At 40.5% G+C, this 22,826-nt stretch overlaps 1 protein-coding gene across 13 annotated transcripts in view; it reads left to right on the top strand.

Annotated features, from left to right (window-relative positions):
* mef2cb (myocyte enhancer factor 2cb) overlaps nt 1-21,336 on the top strand; it is an 80,123-nt gene extending 58,787 nt beyond the window's left edge. For 3 of the 13 annotated variants that reach the window (XM_055048778.1, XM_055048779.1, XM_055048780.1), the window contains 9 exons: nt 3,903-4,046; nt 4,231-4,368; nt 6,568-6,748; nt 7,529-7,576; nt 13,908-14,080; nt 14,993-15,016; nt 15,792-15,921; nt 17,097-17,232; nt 17,522-21,336. In XM_055048778.1, coding sequence (XP_054904753.1) covers nt 3,903-4,046; nt 4,231-4,368; nt 6,568-6,748; nt 7,529-7,576; nt 13,908-14,080; nt 14,993-15,016; nt 15,792-15,921; nt 17,097-17,232; nt 17,522-17,870 — 1,323 coding nt within the window. In that variant the 3' untranslated portion in view covers nt 17,871-21,336. The remainder of the gene's footprint in view (nt 1-3,902; nt 4,047-4,230; nt 4,369-6,567; nt 6,749-7,528; nt 7,577-13,907; nt 14,081-14,992; nt 15,017-15,791; nt 15,922-17,096; nt 17,233-17,521) is intronic. The other 10 variants (XM_055048781.1, XM_055048791.1, XM_055048785.1 and 7 more) reach the window with 10 other exon arrangements.
* Nucleotides 21,337-22,826: the final 1,490 nt, after the last annotated feature.

Below are 22,826 nucleotides of genomic sequence, written 5' to 3' on the forward strand. Positions count from 1 at the left end.
ACCCCCTCAGCATGTTCACAACAAAAAACAAGCAGTGGTGGAATGCCAAATATTTACAGACCTGGGGTTTCTGCTTTTATCATGGTGTTCTAACCAAGATGTTTGTCTTCAAGATACTGCTGAGTATGAGGAGCAGGCGAAGCGGCACATAATTCAACATGTTTCCTCTCTTATTGGTTCACTTCCTGTCTTAGGTTTTTCGGATAGTCCATCTGAGAGCTTTCATTTGGTGGGAAATTCCCAGTTTTCAAGTGTTTAATGACTAATCAAAATCTGATTTGTCATTATTTAACCAGTCAATTACTAAACAGAGGCAATCAAAAAAATAATGTCCAATTGATTGTGACTTCCTTAACTATTGTAACTCTAAGAATACTTTATTTATATTGTTGTAGCAGCAATTGGAACTATTGCTGCATTTCTGTTTGGAATAAAAATAAAGTGGTTTTACTTTGATACTATGCAACTATAATATCATAAAATGGTTACCATAAAATATACTTGTAGAATCCAATAATGGACTCCATTTTAGTGAGAGGTTGTTTGACTATACACTTATATCTAATAAGTTATTTTTGTTTGTTGCCTTGTCAAATTAATAAGTAACTCTTACCCCCTAGCAAGAATTGACATCTCCTTAAAATAAAAAAAATAAAAAATAAATAAATAAAGACGTGAACAAGTTATAAAACAACATTAAAAAGCATTGGATGGCAAAAGTAAGCTACAAGAATGAGGGCTCCATTTATGGCTACAGATTATCCTATTGGTTGCTGGGTTGTTTGTCAGACTTTGGCAACAGATGTGATGTCACTGAACAGGTGGGCATAACTGGGATAGGTGACATACCATCCTTGAACCCTACCCTAAATATGTTGAATCCTGCCGGAGAGCTAAGCCTAGGCCACATGCTTCATAGTCATGTAACACTCCTGTCCTGGCTGCCTGCACGCCATCGACGCCCAGCGCAACCATTGCCCAACCCTCGGCAGGACAGCCAGCTCAGTTACCCCATATGAGTGACACTTTTGGCCCAGCCTTTGCTCTCGTCCTCCTGCTTCGCTCCACTGCTGTTTCTCCAAGAATGGAAATGAATCCCTAGTGCTCTCCACGCTGGTGGCAGTAGGTGGAAATCTGTGCTGGTGGGAAGAAAAGTTACTGGTACTTGCGTGTGTTCTCATGTGAACCAAGGAAAGGCCGGCGGTTCAGCTCTTGTCAGCATGATGTGATGCATCGCCAAGATCACGGAGGAAGCTCGGCAGGAGAAATCGAAACTTTTTTACATCTGACGCCCGTTTCTTATAAACAAGAATGCAGCATGCAGAACCTCTGTCACCCCTTTGTTCTTTCCGCGTAGAGTGCTCTAATAGAGCAAGAGGGCCTGATTCACTGCAGGTCTTCTGTATCGCCTCAGCTGATTTGTTTGGTGTGATTTCCTGAAGACTGTCAAAAGATATGAGACGCTTTTAAATTCAGAATTCCAGATTTCCACTCCAGGGGCCGAGGGAGGATTCGGAGAGCCAGCAAATGTTGACACACTTACTGTAGATGCCTCAGCCACAAGACGTTTCAAGAATCAAACAGTTATCTTACACACACACAAAAGCGGCCCTCTAAGTTCACTAAAACCACACTCTAAACAGGCCTTTGTTGTGCTGACATAAGAGATAACTGGATTGTTATTTGTTTTCTAAGCAGGCAGATCGCTCCTGTCATTTCTGCAGCTGCTTGTGATGGAGTTGCTCGCACTTGTATCGCTTCTGTGAGTGAGAACCGGCGGAGAGAAACAAATGAGAGGAAGAAGTTCACAGAGATTAACTTATCTTAGCATCCATCTCCTTTCCTTTCTCCTGCTCGGTCGCTTTTTTTTTCTTTCTATTTTTTTTTTTTTTTTTTTGCTTGACTCGAACACCTACTCTCACACACCCACACATGCACACGCAAACACAGATTCATTCCCCTTCTTTCCCCTCCCACATACATACACACACTTGATCAGCATCAAATACAGGGTGTGCTAAAGTAAATTTAATTACGTCTGTCTGATATGGAGCTTCAGATGAAAGTAGGAGAGCGCGGTGCGAAGCAACGACTGCACAGACAGGAGCAGGCCCATGATATTCCTCCTGTAGACTAATCTCCCTTTATTAAAGCCAGAAGGAGAGAGGGAATGGAAGGAGGTGGGGGGTGGATGGAGAAGAGTGGGAGGAGGAGGGGTGTCTTTGATGAGATCTGTAACTGTCAGCTACTGTACTTTTCTGCTCTCCTGCTCTGTCTTTGTCTCCCCACTTTGCGAGGCAAATGAACACAGCACCTATCGTTGCAAGGCAGGCAGACTCTCATGCAAAGTAATGTGCTGTGAAACTCATCCTCGTTGTTAAGGATGTCAACAATTTCTTTAAAAGAAAAAAAAGGACAGATGTGGCTCTCCCTCACCTCCCTTAATGCTTTCTTTGTCTTAGTCGCTCCTCCAGTTAGAGGGAGTGGTAAGCCAGTGAGTTGTCGGCTGTTTTGCTGCCCACTCTAATAGGGGCAGGTGGCCATCAGGTGGCCAAAACAAGAAACTGCCTTCCTTATAGCACCTATATAGGGCCTTGAAGTAGCATTTTTGTAATGTTACATTTTTATATTTGTAACAGACTCATAAAGTGAAGTGCTTAATTGTAATATTTATTACACCACCCATACCCCAGTGTACATGTCTATCCACCTTCTTATTTTGACAGGTCTACAGTACAACTGACAGCCTTCAGACATCATCTTAGTGAAATGAGGCCAACTGTGTGTAATTTAATCATGCCATTATTATTATAGCTGTGCATTCCACAAATCTGTTCCTTATGGAACGTTATGAGAATAAGGCTATTGTTGTTGGTTGATGGGCCGATGGTGGCGACGGTGGTGGAGTCTGTCCTATAACCGATAGGTTGCTGGTTCAATCCCAGTGCTGTCTGTCTCACTCGTTCTTCAGATTGCTGGTGGGCCTGGTGGCACCTGTGCATGACAACCTGTCACGTCAGACTGCCCCACCACAGCTGTGGCCTCAATGTGTCTTCCCACCATCAGGGTGTAATTCACCCACATGTGCGTGAACTGCTGAATGAATGGCTGAATCACTGATTGTGCGTAAAGCACTTTGGGGTCCTCTGCACTTGATAAAGTGTTACACAAGTACAAACAATTGATCTATTACTCCTGAAAGAAAGCTCTAGGTTTCCATAACATTCCCATTGGTGAAACATGGTGGTGGCAGCATTATGGTACGTGGATTTTTGTCTTCGCAAGTGAAAGGGAATATAGAAGAAAAAAAGATCATAAAAGTTGAGGCAATGCATCAAGCCGTTTTTCATGTAAATACAGAATAAATCTAGGGGAAATAAATCAAAGTTATGACTGGGCTGTGCTGTGAAGAAGAAAGGGCAAAAATGTTAGTGTCAAGTTGAAAGAGACATACCATAAAGTAGTTGCAGCTGTAATTACAGTGAAAGATTTCTACATTTACAAGGCATGGAATACCACAACCCCACACCTCCTTTTTATTGTTATTTTTTCAAAGTCTTGTACTATTTTTAATTCTTCAAGTCTGTGATTATGTGTGGCATTGTGCTGTCAGTTGTGATTAAAATATCTGTGCCATTCTGAATGATAAGTTGAATGTAAGCGTGTTCAAAAAACAACTGATGCTCCTTCACTCAATGTTAACAGGTTAAAGATTTCCAAAATGGCAAAAAAAAAAAAAATAGAAAAATGCACTTGTCATGGAACAGCTCCTTAAAACAACAAATGTACTTTAACAGTTCATTTTTTAAAATAAAAATAAAGGCTAAGGTGTTTTAATTGGGATTCCTGTCTACCTACCCAAAAACACCTTCAACTATGTTGTGCAACTGCTCTTATTTCAGACGTTGAGAAAGAAGGGCCTAAACGGCTGTGACAGCCCAGACCCAGATGCAGACGACTCGGTGGGCCACAGCCCCGAGTCCGAGGACAAGTACAGGAAAATAAACGAGGACATTGATCTGATGATCAGCAGACAGAGACTGTGTGTAAGTACTTGACATTAACCCCAGAGCCTTGCTCTCACCTTTCTTTTCCTCTCTTCCCCTGTCCCTGTTTTTGTTTATCCCCCTGTGTCTGTCTTTTCATCTCCATGTCCCCGCTATCACTCCGTATCTTCATGTCTTCATGTTTCCCCCACCTCCGTTTTCTGTGATTGTGGAACCTGGCCAGGCATTGAACAAGAAGGAGAACAAGGGCAGTGAGAGCCCGGAGCTCGAGTCTGCTCTCATCCTCACCCCACGCACTGAGGAGAAATACAAACAGATTAATGAGGAGTTTGATCACATGATAAAAACTCATAAGATCCCTGTAAGTACTGAGGGAGCAACCCCATCGCTCAGCAGCTTTTCAATGGCAACTGTTGAGCTAACCCAGCTAACCACAGTTGTTTTTAACTGGACTAATTGCACAAAGAGAGTGAGAGTAAGCTCAAAGTGCGATTACAGTGTTTATTTACAATGAAGAAATTACAGTTCTTCAAACTTGCTTGCTTACATTTGAGGAACAGCCCTCTAATCTGACAGAAGTGTGACCACAGCTCACAGGCGTTTTCCTCTATTAATTGCAGACTTTCTCTCAAGAAAAAAAAAAATATCTGACTTTCCCACCTTGAACTCATTCCGCCCGCACTACTGTTGCCTGTGTCCCGGGGGGAGTGTGGTGTGCATGTGTTTGTCCTTTTGCTGCCTGCACCAAAACAGCGCTCAGTCACCTGCAACATCAGGGGTTTGGGGTTAGAAGGGAAGTGGGGGGAGGTGGCAGGCAGCATGGCAGAGAAAATGTAGCAGATGTTCCATGTTCTTCACAAACCTGAAATTATTGAAGGCTTCTTAGTGGACACATGTCAAGGTAGCGTCTGCAAGATTTATGATGTTAATTTTGCAAAGTAAGCTGACACAAACCACAAAATAGGGACTTCTTTTCCATTTAAACTGACCCCTGTTCCTCATTCAGAATGTGCCATATTGGAATGGTTAGCGCTTTGGCACTTGCACAGAGAGACATAATTCCACAGTATATTAGTAAGAGGAGAACAGTAGTATCTAGCCCACGTGGAGCAGGAGGCGATGTGGTTAGAAAAAAGGCAGGGGTTGCAGAGTTGAGGGGTGGACTCTGTACACAACAAGTGGCAGTTCAGCGTGTGGTCAGGGCGGCTGCCAAGCACTGGGCCTCTGGATTGCAGGGGACTGTTGGCAGGGGTGGGGGAGCTGTGGGGAAAGGCAAGGGAGGAAGATGAGTGAAAACAGGAAGGATGGCACCAGCTAGAAGACAGTTCACAAACGGGGCCCTTTGCTCCCAGTAATGGGGGATGTAGACAGCTCCCACTACAAAGAAGGCAATGATAAGCTCTGAAAGTCCAGTCAGGACTCTAAAATGGAAGAAATGGCAGACTGGGTGGGTGACTGGATCGGCAGTTACAGCGAAGCGTACAAAAGCCCACAATGAAAAATGGTAGAAACAACCATTTTTTGCATGTTAAAATAATATTTGTCCTCAGCAATGTAGAGGGGAAAAAAATCATAGAAGTCGAGGCAATGCTAAGGCACCAAGCCGGTTTCCATGTACAGCAGGCCGATGCTCTCATGATACACTCCCTCCGCAACTTGAAGACACATGGCAGTAATTTAGGGGCCTATTTTCTACTTCCTAAAGCTAACATAAAGGATCAACCACTTCCAGGGTACTCCCAAGGTTAAATCCTTCTGCCAAATGACACAATAAATATGACAAACTGGATGCCTCAGGGCTGTCGGGTTAGCTTGACTCGTGTTCCTGATTGAGCTGCTGGCTGATCTGCGCCAACCATTTAAACACCTGGTGTCGGCTCAGTGACGCAGAAGGGAAAATAATTCTTAATTTCATTTAAAAAAAAAAACATATTCAGGAAGTACTATTTAGAAGGTAAATCTTTTCTATTTTATTTTGGCCTTCTTAGGAAAACACAATGCCAAATCTTTATCCAAGTAACCCATAGAATTTATTTTGGGCTATTTTGGACAATTTCTGTAATTGTCCAGAAAAATACTCAGATCAGACATGAGTCCGTTTCTGATCTCAAGATGTAGGAAAGTAAAACAAAAAGTGTTCAGTCATGCCATTCTTAGGAGTTATTTGTTTAGATGCTAAGTCATGCTAAATCAAACTGGAATGCTACAGGGTTTCCATGGCCAGAGTTACCAACAGGAGAATCTCTTGTTCTTTGTTGACAATCTTTTCTAGTCCTACTTATTCTTTCTTTACCACTCTCTTGTTTGGATTTTTTAAATTTTCAGTACTTGTCCAGTCAATTTTTTTTTCACATTCATTGATCCCTTTTGAAATTCCATGTCTTTTTATGTCATCTGTACTCTTCAGCAATTCTGTGTTTCTTCTGCATTTCTGAATAATTTTGTCTCTTTTTATCCACTCTTTACTAAAATCCCTAATCTTTCATTTACTCACCTGAATGATTGTTATCTACAGTCTAATCTTTGTCTTTTTTATATATTTTTCTCATCTCTTTCCCAGCAGGCTGTACCCCCATCGAACTACGACATGCCCGTCTCTATCCCCACAAGCAACCAGAACAATTTAATCTACAGCCATCCTGGCGGGTCCCTAGGCAACCACAATCTGTTGCCACTAGCGCACCATGGTCTACAGAGAAACAGCATGTCTCCAGGCGTGACACATAGACCCCCCAGTGCAGGTAATGCAGGTAGTGCCCCATGTGCACCTATGCACGCCCCCAACCCCAAAGCATGCGGTTACCCCATCTGTCTGTCTTTTCGAGCAAGCGTGTGAACCTGTCTGTCATGCTAATAGAGCCAGACACATCAAAACGTGTAATTTAATTCATGACAGCTACCCACAATGTTCCACCTAAAGGCGGTGAATGAAACTGGAGTTTTTTTTTTGTTTTTTTTTTCCTCCCACATATAATCACATATTCCCTGCTTCACTGTTTTGTCAAAGGTAACAGCAAAATGATGTAAAACAATATTAAATCCCAACCCACAGTTATTTATTGTGAGACTCTGGTGCTACTTATAAGCAGTTGAGCCTGTTGGTTTGTTATTGTTGTCCAAAGTCCTTTTTCTGTCCCTGTTGCCCAAAAGGCTGTTGCCCACACCCTCAACCCTGTCATTACGACTGGATGTCTGAAACGCAGAGCACAAACTAAATATGAGCTTTGGCGCTCACCGCATCCAGAGCAAAAAACATTCTCAACCCTCCCACTCTTCCACCTCGCATGTTTTAAAAATAATAATGTGTCATTTTTCTTGGACAGCACCTTCATGCATCCGCAGTGTCGTCCAGTTGCTCAGTGTGCTAAGGGTTTAAGTGGGAGGAAGCCTTGCTTCTCGCGTCGCACCGACACACGTTGTGATTAAAGTGGGAGAGACAGGGAGGCGGAATGGATGCTGTGTGGGTGTCTATCCTCTAATGGTTTTTTCTCCTCTGCTTTGCTCGTTATTTCATCTTACAGGTGGCCTCATGGGTGCTGACCTCACCACTGGCGCAGGCACCAGTGCTGGTAAGAATGGCCTCCTCTTCTCACACATGTCTGCTTGCAGACACACAAACACACATCTATGTCACCCACTCACCCACTTGGGGCCATAAAACGCATGACTAACACTAACCCAAACCCAAGTGAAGATTTGGTCCATGATGTGTTGAAGTTAGTGGTCGTGGAGTTCATATGGGAATGTTTGCTCAGTGCCTCGGCTGTGACACATCCTGCCCGCTTTCAGCTATAAAATGGTAAAACAAGTGGGGGGGAAACAGAAGCTAAAAAATTGCACCGTATGCAGAAGCTAGGCGCTGAATCTCTGGTTACATTTTACAATTTAGAAAGAATGAAGTTTGTTGTTTCTGTACAAAAATCTTAATTTATTAAGCAATGCCAGTGGAGAAGCATGTTGATGAAATCTTATGAGATAGCTTTTGTTTGTCCACCAGTGTGCCCCCAAGGACATGCTCAGCTCAAGTTTATAGGAAAGGGACTCCCATTTTAATGGTTAAATTTTATGATATGCAGTGCGGAGTGTAAAAATGGGGGAATTAGGGGCGTTGGTCGGGCACAGCTGGGTAGCCTTGTCTAACACACACCCGCACACACACTCCCAAGGCCCTGACATTAGGGGTCAACGCCTGGCTCTCTGTCTGGTCACCCGTCGCACACAACAAACACGAGTGTGCGCAACAACAGGGCCATTTGTTGTGGCGTACGTTCCATTGACGGCGTTCCGCAGTGCGCGCCTCAAACGCAGCCTTTGTGTTGGCTTCACTGGGGGGGAACAGAGGCACTCTGTGAAGGGCTCTGCGTCGCTCAGCAGCCGTGAAAAACACAACGTGGAGAGAGAGGGTCATGTGGAAGCTGAAAGATTCCATTCAGTACTCTCTTAAATCTCATTTGAGTGGGGGTAAAGGGGGTAGAAAGAGTGTCTTGGTGGGGTTGGAGGGGGGAGACCCCGGTGATAAATATCCACTGATGGTGGAAGCATGTGTGCAAATGAAAAACAGTCGGGGAACACAGATGGAAGTGTTCTACTAACTTGGTCAGCCGTTTTAATTATGTTCCTACGAACTTCATTAGAGTTACAGTTCCTTTCTTAACTATTCAAGCTACTTGAACTTTGTCTCCTTTTGTCACCTTGCAACCGGAAGCTTTAATGTATTTTATTGGCATTTTATTTGATAGACCAACAGAATGTTGTGCATGATTGTGAAGTAGAAGAATAATTGCACAATTTATTGTTTCCAATTAAAATTAAAACATGTGCTTCAGTATTCAGACTCCTTTACTTGTATGCCTAAAATGAAATTGTACAAGAAATGCTTTCCAAAGTCACTTGCTGTTTAATTTATTCTCAGCAAAAATACAACTATTCTAGAGAATATTAGTGAACAAACAATTTCATGAAGATCAAGGGCCGTGACAAACGGGCAAGCAATAAAGTCTGGAAATGCTTTAAGCATTGTTAGGTTATTCAGCTAAATCTCAAGTTTTGAACATTTCACAGAACACTGTTCAGATGATTATTCAAAAACAAAAAGGCTATGGGTCAGCTGCAAAATTACTATGTTGTGACTTTCCACCCAAACTGGCAAAAAGTCCTGGAGAGAATTATTCAGAGAAGCAGACAAGAGGCCCAAGCTCCAGAGGACCTACAGAGATCCACAGCTTAGGTGATTTAAATCAAAGTGTGTGTTAGAATAGACCAGTTAAAGTCCAGACCTAAATCTACTTGACAATCTGGTAAGAAAATGTATGACCACATATGCCTTGTATCCAGCATATAGGAGTTTGAGCTATTTCACCAAGAAAAGTGACAAAATTGTCCATCTTTCGCTGTTCAAAGCTGGTAGAGACATACCCCGAAAGACTTGCAACTATGTTGGATTATCACATAAAATCCCAATAAAATTGCATGTGTTTGAAAATTCTCAGCACTTTTGAAGGAGTGTGAATACTTTTGCAGGACAGTCAAGGTGTCTCAAACACTGTTGCACCATAAAGAGCCTTTTGATGCCCTTGATCTTTTCACTGTGTTTAAATAAGCAAAATACACATTTGCACTGTCTTAGATATATTTATATGTCTATGACATATCTAAGAAACCAAAACCTTTTGGATGGATGTCTTTCAGATATGCACGTAAACACCCGCTTTGTGGCACTTTCTGCTAGAGTTCAGTTTTTTGCAAGACTAGTTGTAAAACACTGTGTTTCAATCATATCTGGGACCAATTCTTTGGAGAATTGACTTTCAATGTTAACCAAAACACCCTTTTTTCTCATCTTGTGCAAATATGGTACATGAAACCCAGATGTGGGGGTGTATTCAAAATCACTAAAGGTCCCCAGGTAATTCTAGTCTAGTGTAAATGGGGCATGTCACTGAAAGGCTTAGTCATCATGTCTTTTCTATGGAAATATTGCAGGCGGTGTGTGTGCACATGTGCATGTTTGCTTATTTATGCAGTATATTTTCAATCTGTCATTCCCTTAGCCGGCTGGGAGAGAGTATGAGGTGGTGAAAGGGACAGAACAGGAGAGTAAGAGACCCGTTGAGCAGAACTCCAGCTTAAGGCCCCAGCTTGTGAGATCCTAACGACTGCCATGAGCAAAACTAATTACCCATGATCCGCATTCCAATCAGCACCCTCCTCACTAAAGTTCTGCAAGAATCTCTCCTCTTACCTCCCAACTTTATCATACACCATTCTCTCCTTTCAGTCTGTTACACATGGAGCTGGACAAATAGTAGACTGCGCATGGTAACTGGCAAAAAGTGGCCTTCAACTGCTTAAACAATGTCTTTCCTCGGTCTGGGCAGCACCTTGCACCAACTGTGCAGATTGTGAGCTCGAATGTGACACCTTGGTTCAGTTGGAGAATTCGGGGTTGAATGCACATTTGGCCAAACCGCAACGGAAGAGTGTGTGAGCATGGGGAATAGAATGGAGCACGCCTGTTAGACCACAACAGGACATCAGAAATTTGTTCAGTAACAGTTAAATGTACAAGAGTTTAACCACACCTCTCTTTTTGTGTGTGCGTGTGTGAGCGTGAGCGACGTGTGTAAGAGGGAAACAAAAGGGTGAATGAAGACACTGGAGGGGCCTTGTCAAACACATGCCCTGTAGCCATGGAGCTAAATTAACGTTGACCCCCACACAGGCACACTTATAAATAGCATGAAGCTGTTTATCTCAATCTCAGATCAGATTTTGTTCTCAGTATGAATGTTTAACATAGCAGCAATAAAAAAAAGGGGCTACTTGATAAGCTGTATTTAATTTTGGTACTTCCTCAAAATAGGTGACGCCAGCCTGCATGCAGCTCCGGTTTGCAAAGCAGTATAAAAGGAGTAGGAGGACGATAGAAATGAACTCTGGGTATCATGTCTTCAGCTGATGTAGAGATCCAGTCTATGTCGAATGCTACCACCCTCAAATCAGCTGCAGAATAGAGAGATTTGAGTCACAGTTCTCGCTTCATTAGTCTAATTGGTCGGTGATTTTACTTTTGAAGTGCTTAAGGACTGGCCTCTGCCACTCATGATTACAGTCATCCAGCATATAATTGACTGGACTGCAGCCATCTCTACAGGGCGGGAACACACAGATGTCTGATTAACTGGCACCGTGATGAAATCCATGTCTTCTTGACCAAAGTGTGTATTAACGTCTCTCTATAGTGTGGCGTCTATTTTACTCATCTGTAGAGAAACACTGATGAACTTCCTGCTGGGTTATTTACCAAAGTATATGTGTATGTGTTGCGTGGTGTGCTCTGTGTGTGAGTGAGGTCTCATTCATCCATCTCCACATGCACCCACTCAGTCTCATAAAGGGCTCGCCATGAGAATGAGAAAGCGGCAGTGCTGAAGAGGCAGCTGCCTCTTTACAAGTGTGAGAAAGACACTGGAGCCAAGAGGGGTCCGACACAAAAACACATGTGCAATCATATGCAAGGCTTGGAAGCACCCTTATGCCATGCTGGGCAACCTGTGCTCATAGCGCTTTGTAAATTTGTCACGTTCCAACTCAAATTTCTATTTATTTTATCGGATGTGTGTAGTATCTGTGAGGTCTTTAGTAATTGGTCAAAATAAAGTTCCAGAAGTAACCTATTTAGTAAATAGAGTCTACCTGTCTGAAATTTAATGTCGGCATGAAACCAGCTATTCTGTGAACAAACTGCATCACGGAGACTAAGGAAAACAGCAGGTCAGAGATTACCTTGTGGAGAGTTTTAAAGCAGTTTTAGATTATAAATGTTCCAAGCTTTCTTCTCACAGTTCAGTGTTCAATCCATCATCTGAAAATGAAAGGATTATGGCGCAACTACTGTCCACGTAAACTGTCGAGCCAGATGAGAAAAGCATTGGAGCCAAGAAGGAGCCAAGAGACCTTTGTTACCCCTTGTGGAGCTGCAGAGATCCACACCTCAGGTGGAAAAATCTGTCAACAGGGCAAATTTTTGTCACGCAGTCCCCACATAGTCATTCTAAAGCAGAAAAACAAAAAGGTGCAGGATGTCTTGTTTGTAGTTTTCCACAGGTCATGTGCGGAATAAAGCTAAAGTATAAAAAAAAAAAACATGCACTCCTCAGATCAGAGCTAAATAGTACTTTGTGACCTTCATAAAAATCACTTTGTGATGGAAAACTATCTTTGCACATCGGCCTGAACACGACATCACTGCTAAGGAAAACAATGGTGGCAAACTCATACTGTGGAAATGCTTTATTCAGTTGGAACAGAAGAGTTTGCAAAAGCTAAACACAGGGCGATCGTGCAAGAAAACCTTAGGGTGATGAGGATGTTCTCTTTCCAGCAAGACAACGGCACTAAACATCAATGCAAGTGCTGAAAGAGAATACTTCAAATGAAAGAATATTTGTATTCTTGCCCGTTGGAAGCACAGATCTAAATCTAATCTGTGGCAAGACTCAAGATGCTCACAGATGCTCTCTATCCAATGCGACTAAGCTTGAGCTATTCTGCTGTTAAGAATGGGCAATAACACGTTTATGTGCAAAGCTGGTCAAGAAATACAGCCAAGAACTTGGTGGTTCTACACTCTAGAGTTGACTCACTGGAGCTTATTATCAATGCATGCCATAATTTATAAACTTTTCATTGTTAAAGCAGTTACGAACTTCATGTTATATCACAAGAAAATATGTTTCATCTTGTTGTGTAACATGACAAAATGTGGAAAGATTCAAGGGGTGTGAAAACTTTTACAAGATACTACGTGTGCCATTTATAAGAAAATCTCTGGATTTACACACAAGCCGAACTGCCTACAAAAAATTACTGCAAAACATACACAAAATGACACACAAACTCAATTCTAACAAAAGCTTAAACATGCTTATAAATCACAGTTTTCAGCAATCACACTCGCACCACGAGCGACATGCTGTTTTTCTCGTTTTCTTGCCGGCCTCATTTTCTCTCACCGCCAGCGGTCGTTTACTCTTCAAATTGTTCAAATTGAGCTTTTGAGACTTTTCATTTCCAAACAACAACAACAACAACAACAACAAAAAAAAACCTCGCTCTCAAATTAAACAAAGATCAGCGAGGGAAATTGCCCTGGAAGACATCTGCGTCTCATTTTTCCCCCTGGAGTATATGATTAGGAAATTCATTTATGTCTAACGTATAATTCCTGCCCGTCTTTCAAGTGGGAACGTCCACACTGCGCCCTGCGTTCTACCCCTTTGGAAGATCGGATTGGGAAGTAAGGGGAAAAACAGCCCATGGTACGAAGTTAGAAACAAAGACTTTGTTGCCTGGCAGTGTTCTCTACGCTCAGACTTTTTTAATGATGGTAGGATTTCACCCCACCATTTTTCTTGTGTAGGAGAAAGTGGATCCTAAGCAGCAATTTTGATTTATTTATTGACCTCATTCTTCTGTGGTCTTGTGACCCATAATTAGATGTTTTTACGAGGTTAATTCGCTGTGGCTGAGACATAAAGTCTTTGTTGACAGTGACTGAGGTAAAGGGTGTGTTCATCATATGACTTCCTAACAAATGACTGTTACTGTTGTGATAATCTGTTTGACTGTGGGTCTGTGGGTGCGCTTTCCTCTGAGTCCCCGTCTACTATGAGTGTTCCAATAAAATTCCTACCACAGGGTTTGGGAAAGGAGACAGAAACACCTAAAAGTATCCGAAGGGAGAAAATCAATTTGTGTATTCCCTAATTAGGCGTATTACAGTCAGCAGAGGACAGAGTTTTGCTAAACTTTTCAAAAAAGGTTTAATTGTTTATGTTAAAGATCAGGTCAGAAAAGAAGCATTTTTAATGTTTTTCCATGTGTGTTTTGTTCCGTCAGGAAATGGCTATGGGAACCACCGCAACTCTCCTGGCCTGCTAGTTTCCTCAGGTGGAATGAACAAGAACATGCAGGCAAAGTCCCCCCCACCCATGAACCTGGGCATGAACAACCGCAAACCTGACCTACGCGTGCTCATCCCCCCTGGGGCCAAGAACAACATGCCCTCCATTGTGAGTAATCTCTGCATCCTTCATTTGACATCCTTTCTCTCCTCATCTGCTTTCCCCATTGTATGTGATATGACCTGTATCTGGGTCTCTTATTGTTTATTTTCTTTTTTTCTTTCTCTCACTGCTGCTTTTATCTCTTCGTATCAGACTTGGGTTGATTGATTTATTGTTATGGGAACAGGGTTTCTGCAGAGAGCTAAAAAAAAAAAGTCCTAAACAAGTCTTAAACCACTTCAGGGCCTAAACTATCTTAAATACATCAAGATTTTCTGAAAAAAAATCTTAAAATGCCTTTAGAAATCTGCAAAATTTCTATGTACGCTTGTTTTTTTGTTTTATTGCTTCTTCCATTGATCTGTTTTTATTTATCGTTTTTATTTTTTATTTTTGCTTTTTTGCAGAAATTTACTGCTGTCTGTTTAGTTTGATGAATTTGTTTTTAGAAAGTAAATAATTAATTTAATTTGTTTTTCATATGTCTTCATTTTAAATAATGAGTCTCTGGAAAATGCCTCCTCCTAAAGTTTGCAGAAATCCTGTTCAAAACAATATCTTTACCTTTTTGACAAATCTTTTCAAAAACTTTGTCTTGGCCCAAGGCTGATATTTTGTCAGATGCCCACCATAGACTCCGCTGTGTCTCTGTGCGCTGGCACTTAAACTGTTATGATCTGGCAGTTTTGCCTCATCTCTTTTCAATCTGTTTTTAGTTTTAGTTAGTCCAGGTTCACTAGCTTTTACATATGTGCTTTATTTTTTTTTTCCAATTAGTTTTGGTTTCATTCCAAAACTAATTGGAATGAAATTAGTTTTTGAATGTCCTCAATTAGTTACATCCCTATGAGCTCCCTTACTGTGCTCAATCATGTGCACTAATTTGAATGTATTACCCTCCCCTTTCAATGCCATCAGTCTGAGGATGTTGACCTGCTGTTGGTAAGTCAGACTGCCACTCAAATTTAGAAAACGAGACAACCTCCAAGTAGTCGAAACCTTTTTTCATAGTTCGAGTGAGCACATTGTGCCTTAGAATCCCGACAGCTGTGCCTTTTATTGTGGGAAACGCTTTCCTTTTCTTTGTTTAAGAAGAGCAACTCCTAACTCCTAATGGCCAACTTTTTCCCCTTGTTTCTGCTGATGGCATATTGCGAGGGTGCATAGTGCCATCCAGTGGCGTGTCTAAGTAAAAACAACCCAGCCACTTCAGCGCCACAAGCCCGGCTGTATCTCCTCCTCCTTTCACTCTTCGTGCGTTTCTTTTACTGGCTTCCAGGGGGTTAAAACAACTTCCATACTGATCCTAAGCCTCTAAATGTCCACACACACACAACAAAACACCAGACGCATCATTTTTCCATCAAACCTCTGCTGTTTTCTTCCTCTCCCTCCATGAAAGGCTTTCCCTTGCAGTTGGCACCACGCGTTGCTATGGAAACCCACGGTGTTACTATAGCGACAGCAGCCCCTTGTAAAATAAAAAACGAGAGGTAAATGATGGGGTTGGCAGAGTTCAACCGAGCCTCTCGTCAAGTGATTAATTTCCCCTGAAGTTGGTTCCACATCTGATCTCTCAGCATCTGCTGGCACAGAGAAAGAAATTACACATGATAAAATGTTTGGGTTTTTTTTTGTTTCCTGCAGAAGTTCAGTTCATGTTCTCAAGCTTCTCTTGTGTCTCTCTTTTTTTTTTTCCCCCCCTTTTCTGTCACAGAACCAGAGAATTAACAACTCGCAGTCTGCTCAGTCGCTGGCCACTCCTGTGGTTTCAGTGGCAACTCCCACTCTACCAGGACAAGGGATGGGCGGCTACCCATCTGCCATCTCTACCTCTTATGGTACCGGTACGTACTTCAATGTCTTCCCTCTCCTCTTTTACCTTTTTCAGTAACACTATCTAATAATGTTTATTTTACATTATTAACATAACTTAAGTTACTTTACACTTTAGTGAAATGACTCAAATTTGACCTCAGAAATGTTATCATACATATATAAATCGCCTGAGCATGAACAACTCAGGAGTGTAAGAGGTGTAATTTCTGTCCAGGGTTTAATTCAGGTGAATCTGGTGCTGAATCTCTGAAACAGTTCTCAACAGCACGAAATCTTGGTAGATAATTGCATTGACTTTGAACTCAATGAAACTCACTGAACCGATAGCAGCATTTGACATCTCTATATATCATTATTACTCGTGGAAATTTCACCTTTGACCTCTAACATGTAGCAGCATGTGTCACTTCACTTTTCCTGGAGACTGCATTGCTGTGATTTTGAAGAATTTCCTTGCATCTGAAAAGAGCACGTCGAACACTGAGCAACAGTCCAGCACTTCTTCGCTTTAGTAAAATTATTCTGACAACTTTGCTAAGGAGTGCTGCTGCCCATGTGTCCACACTTTGTTAATCTCCCCCAAATTTGAAAGGACATTGCTTCATACTGTTGGTCCAGTATGTTGCTTGTGTAGCTTTTCTGGCCGTATTTCTTCTATTCTATATCATCTTCACACGCCTGGATACGGCACTATTTGAACACTCGGCTTCATTGACCGTTTATAGTTTACCTTCAATGTGGATGGCATAAGTGAAAGTAGGACTATACAGACATAACCTGTTAAAATAAAAAAGAATTTTTTTGTTCATTTTATGTAATATTATCATTTTCTGGGAAGAAAATTTTAATAAGTTATGAGACACATTTATCAATATAACCAGAAATAATATTCTGAAATGTACCAATGTGTTTAATGTGCATATATATATATGACATTTGATTCCTATTTTTAGAATTGTGTAATAATAAAAATAATTAGCATTTTCAGAATTAAGTTACACTTAGAAGCTCTCCAAATGTTCAGTTGTAATATAACCTTTCAACAGCAGATGGTGCTATAGCACTACTAACCGTCAGGGAATGGGAGTCACACGTTCTACCGGAGCTGCTCACTTTTTGCAACTTTAAGCTTTTGTGGTCTTCATCCTACTCTTTCTTTTCTCCCTCGTGTGTTTCCGTGCAGAGTATTCCCTGAACAGTGCAGACCTGTCCTCGTTGTCCGGCTTCAACAGTGGCAGCTCCCTGCACCTCGGCTCCATGAGTGGCTGGCAGCAGCAGCATCTTCAGAACATGCAGCATTCAGCCCTCAGCCAGCTCGGGTGAGTGCAGAAAACTTACTGTTAAGGTGTTTGTGTTTTTTGGAAAAATGCATGATAACACATAGATAATTAACAGAGATTTTTGTTTGAGTTGCCACGCTAAGACTTCTTCACTGTTCCACATCTTCACTTGTTAGGTCAAACAATAAGTGACACATCACTGATTTCACATGTGTGCGTGCGGGAGTGCTGACTGCATGCTTGTGTGAACAGACTTGACTATACAATCACCTTGTCTCTTGCTCTGTAACTCTGTAACCCCTTTGCCTTTCCTTTTTCCTTCCAACAGAAATTGCTCTAGCTCTCACTTATGTCAGGGTTCAAATCTATCCCTGCCCTCTGCTCAAAGCCTGCACATCAAGTCCGAACCTGTTTCTCCTCCTAGAGATCGCACCAGCAGCACACCAGGGGGCTACGGCGGCGGGGTGCCACCCAGTCAGAACCCCCAGTCCCGCCAGGACTCGGGACGCTCCCCCGTCGATAGCCTGAGCAGTTGTAGCAGCTCCCACGAGGGCAGTGACCGCGATGAGCACAGGAATGAGTTCCACTCACCCCTTGGACTGGCCCGGCCTGCCCTGGATGAGCGAGAGAGCCCCTCCATCAAACGGGTGCGATTGTCAGAGGGATGGGCGACATGATAGCTCTGCCGACGCCCCTGGCTGTGCCCCAAGTTGCCCGGAGACCCTGACAATGCAGCATTTCGATGCCCCCAAAGTCAGCTCCCATTTCCTTTTCACGCACCACCGGACCCCACAGCCTCTCTCCTTTTATCTCTTCAAAGATGAAGGAAAGAAAAGGGACAACCCTTTCAAAAAGTGTTTTGTAATTTCTTTTTCTTTTTAATTATTATTATTATTATTATTTACTTCCTTTTGTTGAATGTGTGTGTGTGTGTGTGTGCTTTACTTATTGACATTATATAAACCAGTGAGGGTGTTGTAATGGGCTTTTGGGGGGGCGGGTGTTGGTTTGGATGGGGGGATTTATGCCGGGGAACTATGCATAAAATGTATTGTGTGTGGATAAAAGAATCACATGCATATATCTCTACACGTATTTATGTGTACATATATGCATATCAGCATATAAAAAGAAGTAGTCAGGTACTCCGTCTCATAAAACAACGTACTTACAATTTGCCTCAGTGATGTATCATTAACTAGAAAAGAAAAAAATTTATAAAAAAAAAAGCATTAACATGAGAGAGAGTGTGTCCAGAGGGGGGGGAAAAAAACACCTTGCACTTGAGTTGGACAAAACGTACGTGTGTACAGTATCAGTTTCATTGGTTATACTCCTTCTCCGCAGTCCTCCCTTGCAAAAACGTGTTAACATTAGATGATGTCATGTTGCAGGTTCAACGTATTTATGTAAATAGTGGATTAACAGGTGGGGGGAAGGGTGTTGCAGGCGAGGGGTTAAGAAGTTGCCAGACATTTCAAGATTTATGAACTCAATAAATGAAATAGCTATTATGCAACATTTGAAGGATTGTACAGGTAAACATGCAGGAACCCAATGCTAGGTGTCGATTTTTTGGGGGGGACTCTGGTCAGAGGACGGAGTGAGGACCACCCTTCGATCTAAGAGCTGCATTGGTGTAATCATGAAAACTCGGGTTCTAGTATTAACTTCTCAGTATTGATGAACAAATAAAAAAAAGACGAAAAAAATGACAAAAAAAAACAACAATTGTACGATACACTTGCTTATATTTTCATATGAAAGGAATACAATGCAAAGCATTTTGTGGCTTTTTGTAGTTTCTATAAGCCAGAATGTGTTTTTTGATAGCTTTGCTAATGAAAGAGGGATAGTTCACCCAGAGAAAGAGAGAGGTATGGGGGGATGATTGGGCTTTCACGCCCTAAGCCATGAAAAACAGATTGAGATCCGATGCTTCGCTGAACTGTTTTATCTTTGTAGAGGTTTGTTTTTAAACGTGTATTTCTAATTATTATATATAATAATGGTAATATTAAGAATCTTTAAAAAAAAATCTGTGAAATTAACATGCTTGTGTATAGCTTTCTAATATATGAATATATATAATGATTTTTTTTTTGTTTCTTAGTGAAGTTTCTATGTGCAGTTGCACATGTTGTCTGGTTTTTGTTTCATTTGAACTCTGAACAGTGCTGTTGAAGGGGGTTGTATTTAGACTAACTTTAGAAACCAGCTGGATTTGTGCAACACAGAAGAGATGGGGCCTGAATGCTGAAAAAAGAAATTAAAAAAAAATCACAAAAACAGTGTCCTTGTGGAAAATGTCAGAAGACTGAAACTGGAGATGAATAGAAATGAGAAGGCTCGATGTATTCTGCTTATCTCACGCACCAAGAAATATGATGGGAATCTGGTTGCGTTTGTATAAATTTAGCTGAATCATAGGGATTTAAAAATTATCAAATTTAGTCCCAATAATCTCATAAAGCAGTTTTTTTCACATTATATTAAAATCTCAGGTCTTCTCCAATCTTAAATGTGTGTTCTAGATGTTTGACAAAACTCACCCAAACTGTACTGTTTCCTTTTGAATCATATTTACCTAACGCAACTTTGCAAATGCATCCTGATGAATTCCCACTGATCATCATTATCATTTATCAACCTAAGCTGATTCTTCTCCTTGCGATCTCCACTATGTTCCAGTCTTCAAAAAGCATTTCCACTTGAGGCCACTGATACTACAGCAAAAAAGGACGAAACTGATCATGCTGGTATGGGAAAAGCACAATGTGTTAATTTGAGATAAATAGTTGTTTTGGATTTATTTTTATTTCTTCTTTTGTTTTTAAACAATGAAACTAGCCACATATCTCTCTCTGCCTCCCACTCCCGTATCTGCTGTCACTTAAGTGTTATTCTATTTCTGTGTGCATATTTCATGCAGGTTCACAATGTTGTTACTGTATACAGTCTGTGTAGTCAAATGGGGCAGAGCCTCTGTAACGGTGTTCTTTCTTTTATTTTTTAAAACTTCAATACAAAAAAAAAAAAAAAAAAACAAAAAAAAAAATACAGTTGGAAAGATAAATAAATATGATGTTTCCGGCAGCATAAAGTGTGGAGAAACCAAAGCCAGTGGTATTTCTGTATTGTAAAATCAACTTTTATTTTCACATCCATTTTTTTTTCCGCAAGCATTGAAAAAAAAAGATAATAAAAGAATTTGCTCAAATTTACAATTGTTTTTTTCCACATTTCAATCACAGTTAGTTGGGTGTAGCTTCAGGTTTGTTTTTGTTTTTTTTTCTTTTTTGTTAATCTGCTTGAACAGTTTCTCTGTTTGATTGCTCTTCTTTTCTTTGCGCTCCCTGTGTATTGCATTGCAAAAGGTTCATATTAGCAAAAGGAAATTGGGTTTTTGCTCAGAATCAAGAAAATCATCTAGACCTGTCACTACTCCCTGCTCTAGTTTCAATAATTTTTTACCAAAGACAGAGAAAATTTGTAGGGTTGCCTTTTTATTTAAACACGTCTGGTGTAATTGTCGGTACCTCAAAATTGACCTAAGCAGTACCTCAGCTGATTTTTGATAACGTAACCTGCAGTGCAAAGGGAAGACCATCCACCTGTACAGCCATGTGTATTAACTTACAAATGCTAAATGTCCTGGCATTTACACAGGACTCTTTGTTGCTCCACTGTGTTTGTGGTCTATTTAAGTTGTGCTCAAAAACTTACAAAAAAAAAAAAAAAAATTTAAAAATATTTTTTTTTAAAGTGTAATATGGTATAAAAATAAAAAAATACTTCAAAGTCAGTCTTTAGTATCAATGTAGCTTGTATAAACCTGAAAAAAATGGGAGAACGTTTGGAAGTAATGTTTTTTGTTTTGTTTTTGTATTTTTCCTGGAACGCAAGAGAGCGGCTTTCAGTGGCATAAGCTGGCCTTTGTCGCTACTTGAGACTAAGATGGTTTTAAATTAAATCACATCTCTGTAACTCAAGGGACTTGTTTCAGCTGTATGTAGTAACATAAATTTAAAAAAAAAAAAAAAAAAAAAAAACGTGGGGATGGAGCCCAAGTCTCCTCTGCTTGAGGGAAAGGCTATTTGTATTTTGCAGAGATTTCAGTAAAGTTACTGGCTTTCTTAGTTATCCTGATGTGACTCAGTGTGATTTTATTGTGTTGGATTTGTTTCTATACATGCTTGTCTAAACAGTCATTCATTTCATTTAGAATCAATATGATAGTATTCTCTGGGATTTTCTAAATAACAACATCGACTTCTTAACACTCAACAATGGAAAAAGAGAGTGCATTTTCTTTTATTTAAACATACATTAAACAATTTAGTGATTTTTTTTTCTCACACTCGCAGTAGTGATATATTTTATTATTGATAAAGGTCTCTTGCAGATCAAAGAACATACACGTGCTCTCCATCAGGTAGAAGAAACAGTGCAAGGAAAAAAAAACTAACACAGTTTGTGCTTGCTCAAACCATGATTGGCTCATTGGATTCTAAATAAAAATAATGAAAATAATAAAGAATAAAACATAACCGATTATACAGAGAAAATGTGTCATATCGATATTTGTCCCGATTGTTTTTTTCTTTGCTCACCCAAATGATGAACACATAGCTGAAAATAAAGTGATCAATGAGGTCATATGGGGTCTTATTGTGGATATCCTTAATTTTCACATCACTGTATTGCTCATTTGTGAGCTTAAAATATAACAGGCACAATCCGGAGAGTTGCTTAATAAAAATGTGATGACGTTACAAAGAAGTTCTTCAAGAAATAAAGCTTAAAAAAAGGAAACCAAAAAAAGGAGACCCTTCAGCTCTCATTTTTTCTCAATTCCCTGAAATCCAGAATAGAATAAATTTAAGGTTTGTCATTAGGATGGTTAATATTAAATAGTGGTAAAATACAAAATGCACACTTTACTTCAATCTTCACAATTTGTTTCATCACCACATTGAAGCTGGTAGAGCCCATTTTATCTTCAATATAGTCAGAAAACAGTATTGGTAAAAAAAATAAAATAAAAAAAAACCAATAATGCCAATATTCATTTAAACGTTTCTCCTATTTATTTTTTTTTTTTTTTTGACTTTTACAAATTTAATAAATTCGCAGGTTTCGCTGCGCAGCCGCTTCATTGTGAAAAATCTACCACTTTGACGTCATTGGATGGCTCTCTTTGAGCTTACATTATGATAGGCCTAATAAGAAAAACTGTTCAAAACTGCTGTGATGACAATAAAAGAACACATTAGAAAAGATAAGAAAAAAACTTAATAAATCAACTTTTTAAAAAATCATCAAAGTGGGGCCGTGTTAAGTCGATAGTCACCTTTTCACGATAGGTAAATAAAAAATAAATAAATAAATAAATAATGAAAAATAGCTTCATTATGAGAAACCTGCAATGTTGACGTCACTTCATGACGCATTAGTGATCTTACAACACATTTGGGCCAATCGGGAGAACTGATTAGATTGATGAGATGACCTTACAGCTACATCAAGGACCCAAAAAATAAAAAAGAAAAAGGGGAAAACATTACAAATAAAGACAAAAACGGAACAAAGATATGTTAGCTCCTGTCTGTTTGTTCATCCCTCACAAACAA

This window comes from Poeciliopsis prolifica, unplaced genomic scaffold (assembly GCF_027474105.1).
Source record: "Poeciliopsis prolifica strain line A6 unplaced genomic scaffold, Auburn_PproV2 SCAFFOLD028, whole genome shotgun sequence".
Classification (NCBI taxonomy): domain Eukaryota; kingdom Metazoa; phylum Chordata; class Actinopteri; order Cyprinodontiformes; family Poeciliidae; genus Poeciliopsis; species Poeciliopsis prolifica.